The sequence below is a fragment of the Neophocaena asiaeorientalis genome, unplaced genomic scaffold (assembly GCF_003031525.2).
Source record: "Neophocaena asiaeorientalis asiaeorientalis breed wild unplaced genomic scaffold, Neophocaena_asiaeorientalis_V1.1 scaffold822, whole genome shotgun sequence".
NCBI classification, from domain to species: Eukaryota; Metazoa; Chordata; class Mammalia; order Artiodactyla; family Phocoenidae; genus Neophocaena; species Neophocaena asiaeorientalis.
In genome coordinates this window covers 136,120-144,585 of record NW_020172647.1, presented here as the reverse complement: position 1 = coordinate 144,585, position 8,466 = coordinate 136,120, and the positions used below count along the sequence as shown (strand labels likewise).

General features: G+C 48.8%; 1 protein-coding gene across 1 annotated transcript in view; it reads right to left on the bottom strand.

Annotated features, from left to right (window-relative positions):
* Window positions 1-7,073: 7,073 nt before the first annotated feature.
* The window catches only part of IQSEC2 (IQ motif and Sec7 domain ArfGEF 2), a 19,586-nt gene continuing 18,193 nt past the window's right edge, over window positions 7,074-8,466 (bottom strand). Inside the window, exon 14 of the mRNA XM_024739483.1 lies at window positions 7,074-8,452. Within this exon, the coding sequence (XP_024595251.1) occupies window positions 8,357-8,452 (96 nt within the window). The 3' untranslated portion in view covers window positions 7,074-8,356. The remainder of the gene's footprint in view (window positions 8,453-8,466) is intronic.

Genomic DNA, 8,466 nt, shown 5'->3' with positions numbered 1-8,466 from the left:
GCAGGCGTGGGTTCCCTATCAGGAAGCCGGAACTCAAAAGTGCTTCCCAGACTGAGAGCAAATAGTCCGCCTCAGCGGCGGAGGAACAAAGTGTAATTACCTGCCGGATCCTCTTTCCGGTGGACCGGCGGTGCACGTTTAAAGGCCAGTGCTGCGCATGCGCGTTATGGAGACAGACCGGAAGAGGAGTTGGCGTTGGTGGGTGGTGGGTCCGAACTGGCACCCCCTCGATGACCTCAGCCCTGGCGCGAGCCCCGCCCCAACACGCTCTCTTTCTCCCGGGTCTTTCCGGTGTGGGCCACAGAAGGCGGGTTCGGGTGCCTGATTGCAAGGCACCCTTCTGCAGGCCCGCAGATTAGGAGAATAGTACACAGCTCCCAGCTCTAGGCGCTGATACCTATGGGGCTTTGAACGAAGGAAGTCGGGATGCTGCTCCCTCCCCGGGGATTGCGGATTCTTTGAATCCTGGGTCCCGAGGAGAGGAAGAAAATATTTATTTTGTCCAAGTTTGCGTGTAGAGGCCTCTCAGAGATGGGGCTTCCATTCTTAACCCCAAAGAGTCATTGTCAGTCAGCATTTGAATGAACACTTTCAACTGTTATGTGTGCACTTTTCTCGTGTCCACATTTGTGGCATGTAGACCTACAAAATAAGCCTGGGTGTATCCTACCAGTGCCCACCGTTTGAAGCACCTACTGTTTGCCCATTTGTGAGCCTACAGTGTACTTATCAAATATTTGTGTACATGGATTGTATTTATTGTGTATAGCCTGTCTTGCATTTGAGTACCTACCATGTGTACATCTGCTCCTATTGTGTGCATGTTTGTGAGCAGTTTCTGAATAGGTTTATTGCATCTGCTTTGAGTATCAAACCAGTACTTTGCCCATATGTCAGACGTCTACTGCATTTGAGGAGCTCTAAGTTATTCATCAGTTGTGGGCCTACCACGTGTAGTTCGAACACCTACTGTGCACATATTAGTTACATACGTGCTGATAAAGTGCTTATTTTATGTTCCCCCATCAGACTGTGAATTCCTTAAGGGCAGGGACCTTGTGACCTTATACATCCTTAGCACTTGGCATGGTAAGCAGTACATTAATGTTGAGTAAACAAAAGAAAAATGAATATTTTTGAGCAGCCTTAGTATATATTGACTAAAAATAATACATACTCTTTGCAAACATTTCCTGGATATATTAAGCATCTGCTGTAAGCTTGAATATGTTTGAAGGTGATGGAGAGTGTCATTCCTTCATTCAGTTAACTGTTTCTAAACACATACCATGTCCCAATTAGGTATATCATTCTGCCTACTTCAGGACTGAGCTAAGGGCATCCGCTCTGAGGGAGTGGGGAACACTGGTAGGAGCTCACACCCTGGAGTCAGAGAGTCCTGATTTCTAGTCCCACCAGCTCTGCCATTTTCTAATTATGTGCCCTTGGGTAAGTCCCAACTTATGTAACTGAATGATGTTGTATGGAGATGATAATCCCTACCTTGCAGGATTGTTGTACAGTACCTGGCATATAGAAGGCCCTCAGTATCTGTTAACTGTTATTTTTACTTCTGAGAGTCAACAAACAATGTGTCAAAACTCATTAAGAATCTCCTTTGTGTCAGGCATTGTGCCTAGTGATTTCAGATTTTTTTTTTTTACCACCTGAACCCTTAGATTGCCTTGAATGTTTGGAACCTTTATCCCTACTTGTCTTGTGAGGAAACTTGTCCCAAGTAATACATATAGTAAGTGACAACTCCTTTCTAGTTTTCTAGGTGTCAGGGGAAACCTCAACCCTTCTCCACCTGAAACACAGGTGAATGACCCAACTGAACAACTGTCTGGACAGGAAACAGAAAGCTAGGTGAGGTGATGCTAATAACAGTAAAAAAAAAAAAAAATCACTAGTCTCTCACATGTGTAAGCATTTAACAGCCCACATAGCTCTTTCATACCAATTATTTCCCTTAATCTTTGCAACAGTCTTGGGAAAGATGTAGGTCAATTTACCCATTCTGTAGATGAGGAACCAAGTTCCAGACAGATTAAACAACTTGCCCACTGTTACACGGGAAGTTGCTGCTTCGGGGTCAAATGCTCTTCCTGTCATTTGCTCCTACCAGTGATAGAACTAGGCAGGAGAAGGGTGAGGAGAACAAAGAAGATAAAAGAATATGCCAAATCCTAGGTTGAAGGAAGTTTGGCCTTTCCATCTTGAGGCAGCTCAGTGAAGGGCAAAGAGCATGAATTAGGAGTCAGGAGACCAGGTTTGGGGTCTCAGCTCAGCCTAGCCTTCCCAAAGCCTTCTCTGAGGTCCTTAGTTGGGACACCACCCACACCATCCTGGAAGGGCAAATGGAAATTGCATAGAGTCTTTGAAGCCAGTCAGATCCAATTCATTCATTCATAAACATTTATCAAATTCCTACTATGCACCAGGCACTCTTCTGGGCCCTGGGAATATAATGGTGACCAAGACAGACATGGTCCCTGCTTTCTTGCAGCTGACATTCACCTACTGAGATCTACCAAGTACCTCACCTCCGTGAACCTTGATTTTCCCATTTATCCAATGAGACTATGTAAACCCTTCCTCACAGGGTAGTTATGAAGATTAGAGATCACGATAACTACCATTCATCAAAGGCCAGGTGCTATGAAATAGGTATTGGTATCCCTGTTTTACAGATGAGGAGACCGAAGTTCAGAGAAGTATAAACTTAAGCAAGTCACATGGCTAGTAAGTAAGTGGCAGAGTTCAAACCCAAATCTGTCTGACTGCTGTACAATTTTGCCTGTAAAAATCTCAGATGGTGCCCCCTCCCCCCTCCAAACCACAGGTGCTCAGGAAATGGAATCCTTTCTCAATCCTTGGATCTTGCTGGAGACCTGCCTGAGTCTGGACACTGCAGGGTTAAAAACTGGGAAGCACCAGGGAGCTCACCCTGGACTGGGGGTTCGGTTGGCCTCACCCACCCACCTGGAAGAGAGGGTCTGGCATGGAACTGGTATGGAGCAGTGATTGGAACGCTCAGCTGTGCTCTCGACCACACTCACTCCATCCACGTTTTCTGGATGAACTGTACAGTGACTTTGTGCCTCACTTTCTTGATCTGTAAAATAGGGTCCCTTCCAATTCTGAAGTAGGTATGAGCTGTGAGTTCTAACTCCTAAATAGCTCTGAAATTTACCCCCTCCTCCCCATGCCTTTTTCTAATCTTCTGCTCCCCATGAGATCCATTTACTAACTCTAGCCTAGATTATTAAAAGAGCCTCCTCAAGATATCAAGGTCTCTATGTGAATTTATGGAGATATATATATATATATATATATACACACACACACACAGAGAGAGAGAGAGAGAGAGAGAGGGAGAAAGAGAAATATAGATGCATATTCTGTGCTTAATACATATGCATGACAATAAAATGATATATTCAAAATAATGATAATTCCAAATGAATTACGATAGTAGTGGATTATAACTCATTAAAATAAGAATCCGTGACTCCACACTGATAGAAATAAATAAAATGAGGGAAAAGGGAAAGCTCTTCCTTCAAAGAATGATGGAGTTAGAAAATCATCAATAGATGCTCAAACTTTTTCCAAATAAAAAAGCAAACCCTGAAAACGTAGCTATAACACTTAGTGCCCAAATCTTGGTTCCTAGATGCCATCGTCAACCAGGCATTTCCAGGTCTCCTTGGAAAAAATGGTTGACTCCAGGGCTGGGGCAGGGAAAGTACAAGATGAGCCTGGAGCATCTTGTGGTGCCAGAAAACAAGGAAGTGCTCAAGGAAAGATGGAGACCTGCCAAAAGGACACAGGAGCCAGCTTGGAGGGCCTCTTGCTGGCCAAATCTGGGACATTTTGAACATCAAAATAAAGAATGACATTAATGTGTTATAACTCACTGAAAATGATAGACAAGCATGGTCCATGAGAATATAAATACATAAACATAGGAGAAGGGAAAGCTCTCCTTTACACTGGAGGGCCAACTAATCCATGTCAAAAGAATGATGGCATTGGACAGTCACCATTTGGCAACCTCAAGAATCATCAGCAAATGCTAAAACTAGTGAGTGAAAGTTTGAGGAGTAACAAGACAGTTACATAATGCCAATGCATCTCCCCTCAAGATACTGACTAATTACAGAGGGAAAAATAATAGCTTTACAACAGAGACACTACGTAGCCCAATGTGTCACCTGGTCTTTCTTCAGCTTCTACGGAGACCCCAGAGGCGCGAGGCCTGGGTGAGAAAACCTGTTGGCAACAGAGGAATGAGGATATGGGGGCTGCTCACCTCTGCTTTGGGATGTGCCATGCCCACCACCTGGGCTGCCCTCTCGCATTCCTTTCTCATTATTCTGCTAACATTACATACTCGCACACCTCCAGGCTTTTGCACATGCTGCTCCCTCTGACAAATGCCCTCCTTTACTGGGCTAATTCCTACTCACCCTTCAAGACTCAGCTAAAGGAGCGGTTCCAGAAACGCTTACCTGACCCCTGCCCCAAGCTGGGTTTTCCCTTTCTTTGTGCTCCCACACATGCTGTGCTTCCTTCTGGGACTGCACTTATTACTATATTGTATTGACATCATCCCCCCAGGCTGTCTACTTCTGAAAGTCTTGTCCTGCATTGTCCAATATGGTAGCCAGTACCCACATGTGGCTATTTAAATTTAAATTTAAAAATTCAGTTCCTCAGTTCAGTTGCAACCAGCCACATTTCAAGTGCCCAATAGCCACATGTGGCTAGGGGTTACCATACTGGACAGCACAGGTATAGGACATTTCCATACTCACAGAAAGACTTATAACAGGACAGCACTGGTCTAGATAAAGATAAGAACTCCGTGAGATTCTAGGACCTTTGTCCTTTGTTGTGTGTCATCCCTCCTCATCCACATTGCCAAAGAGATTGGCAGTAGAACGTTTGAGGACAGCCAGTGAACTCCTTGTCTTCAGGTCCTCAGGGAAGTGGGGAGGTGAGGAGCCCAACACCCCTCCACAGTCTGGATGGTGAGCCTCCAGGGAGAGGGGGAGGGTCGAGCAGGGATGGCCCAGTGCTGGGACTGCAGTGAGGAAGGGAGGAGGAGGAGAAGGTAGGAGAGAGCTGAGAGAAGCATGAGGGGGGGTTCCAGAGGGGCCTGAAAGCTTGCATCAATCAATAAATCAACCAATGCCAAGACACTTTAAGATTTAGCTTAGAAAGAACTATTCATTCATTCAAATTAACAAACATTTTAGTGTCATCTGTGCTGTGCCAAGCACTGTGCTGGGCAATACTCTGGACAGAGGTGATTCAGACCAGTGTCATATCTGTGCCAGCTATGGCCTAGTGGGGAAGATAGATAATGATGTGAGGGATCTCAGAGAATGTGATCAAGGGCACTTTGTGAGGGATGGGTCCTTTAAGGCCAGCTCATAAGAGTGAGAAAACCTTCATCAGGGATGTTAGGGGAGTACATCTGGCAGCGGGGAAGGCACAGGTAAAATACTGAGTTTGGAAATTACACACAGATCTTCTCAGGGAGTGGTGAGTGGATGGCCAAAGTGTAGGCGAGAAATGAGAGGATTACAGAGATTGGCCGGGGCCACGTGGCGGAGGACTTCCAACGTCAAGGCAAAGGAGTTTGTACTTGTTTCTGTAGGTGGCCGAGAACAGCTGACTGTGTGTCTGGCAGGAGGTAGGCATTTCACATCCATCTATTAACAACTGCCCTGTAAGACTATTATCCGTATGCTACAGGTGAAAGACCAGGCTCTGAGAAGGTGACTTGCCAAAGGCAACAGTCAAGTCTGACTGAGTACTAAAAGCTGAGCTTTGGGAAGACAAAACGAGCATCAAGCTGAAGGTGGGAGAAGTGGGAACAACCAAAGGCAGTCCAGCTTGGTCCACCAGGGAAGAAACAAAAAAACTGCTGACTGGACTTGATTCTGGACCAAATGCTTAGATGGCCCCAACTGCTGCTTTTGCTTAAATGTGCGTATGAGGAAGAAAACAAAGACATTGATCCCAGCTGCTTAAGAGTGGGGCCATCCAAACTGCTCCCTCTTAGAGGCCATTCCACACTCTAAGAAGGCCCTCCAAATATTTACTGACTGCTGCTTCTGGGGACCCTGCTGACCCTAACCAAGAGCCAGTGTCCCCCATTCCTCCTAGGCTCTGCCGAGACCCAGGACATGATTAGTGGTGCTGGAAACATGTCCATTTTATAGGGAGGCAGTTTTGGGCACTGGAAAAGGGCCTGGACTAGAAGTCAGGAATGCCCCATCCTGACTTGCTGTGTGACCTTGGGAAAGACCCTTCCATTCTCTGGGCCTGACCCTTCCTCTGTAAACTAAATAGAGCTCAACTATTTGTTATCTAACATCCCAAGTACGTACACAGAGCTCTTAAAATGGATGTATCTAGCCCTCACTTCCTGGCCCAGGTCACCATCCGCCCCGCCCCCCACACCCTTAAGGACACAAATGTGGCCCAGCTGTGGGGAAGGAGACAGGGCTCCAGGGCAAAGCCTGGCCAGTCACAGGAAGGGTGAGAATAGATGCCACAAGAGTAGAGGAAGTATCCAACCTGTGAAAGCAAGAGAAGGGAACTGACTTGCTGTGCACCTACTCCATGCCGGCTGCTGGACATTCGTTACCTCATGCCTTCATCACAATCCCATGTGGCAATGGCTTATCACCCCAAGTTTTCAACTGAGGAAACAGAGACTCAGTTTCCCGAGGGCGCTAGGAAGGGGAAGCCCCAGGATCTGAACTGGATCAACTCCAAAGCCCAGACCCTTGCCGCTCTGCTCTGTCATGCAGATCGTTAATGAAACGAGACAGGAAAACCTCCCTCACCCCCACCTCCCACCCAACCAAAGCATCTCACCCACCCAGTTGCCTGAGCTTCTACCATCAGCGCCTCACCTCCCTGGGCTAAGGCCTCTCTCCGGGGTCTCCACTGTGGGGGAGGGGGCACAAGTAGGAGGCAGAGGCGGGAGGTGAGCACAAGGTCTTTTATGAGGCATCAAATATACATTCTTATATACAAGGAGGAAAAAAGACAATGCCTAAACCCCAGCTCCTCTCCATACAGCCCCTCCCGCTGCTGCCCTTCCCCACCCCCAAGCCCTGGGGTCCCTGGCCCTTCATACAGCCAGGGTCTATCTGTCTGTCTGTACTGCAGCCCATGGTGGAGAGGGGAGAGGGAGGCAGGAGCTGAGAAAGGAGCTGGATATGCGGGGCAAGAAGAGGAGCTGGGGCTTGTAAAAAATATATTTATAATAAATAAACAGGGCTGTAAAAGGGCTGGAGAGGCAGCGGAGAGTTTGACGGACAGAAGGACTCAGGCATCCTGGCTCCCAGCCCCCACTTTGATGGCTCCAATCTCTGCCTCAGGAAGGACATCTCAGGCTCACGGTGGCCCTCTGGGAGCCCCTCTCCCCAGGGCTGATGCTGGGTGCCCCGCCCCAGCAAGGTGTGTGTGGGCAATATCTATAAAGTGCATTGTCTTCAGCTGTAGGTGGGGTAGGTGTGAGGGAATGGGGGGCATGCAATATGGGTGAGGGAGGGCAGCGCCCTTCTCATCCCAGACCTGAGCCCCCCCGCCCCAAACCTGTCTGGACTTTGATCAGGATAAGAACGTTGCAAGGAGAGGCAAGGTCCTGAAGCTGAAGAGGTCTGGGCTGGGGCCCACTGGAGAGAGGGCAGAGATTGGCTCCAAAGAGGATGCACTGCCCCACCCGGGGACCAGCATAAGTGGGGGCCCACCCACCGCGTGCACTGACACTCCATGTCCTCCAGCAGGTGGAGAGACACATGGAGGTGCGTGGCCAGGCCCTGAGGTCAGAGAGAGGGCCGAGCCAGCTGAGGTTTGGCCACAACTCTACAGAGCTCCCTCCTGGCCCTACGCGGCCAGAGGTGCCCTGGGGAAGCCTTCACCCTCATTGTTCCCGACACCTGCCCTTCCCTACCAGCCAGAGCTGACAGGGAGCTCACACTGGCCCGGAGGTCTGAGGCCACCCAACTAGACCTCCAGGGAAAGGGAGGGGGGAGGGTGAAGAGAGGAAAGAGGACGAGGATCTCTGAAAGGTCCTCACCACTCCCCAGAGCTTGAGAGCCTTGCGTATAGGCTTCAAGTGGCAAGGAGTCTCGAATCTGGAAGGAAATCCCATGGAGGCTGTTGGGGGTTAGAGGAGGGGTCCCAAGGCAGGGAGGCAGTGGGGAGGAGGACATGTCTATGTGTATATATGTTTTGGAAAAACTGAGGAAGCAGAGAGGGTGTGAGGCCCCTCTCCTGCAGATTCCCCAGACCTCCCTAGTCCCCAGCTCACACTCTCCCTTCATCAGACCACGGTGCTGATCCGGCTTGGCTTGGCCTTGGGGTTTGCAGTGGGTGGGTTGGCCGTGCCAGGGGGCCCAGAGGCGTGCAGTGGGCCGTGGGGGGAGGTGGGCG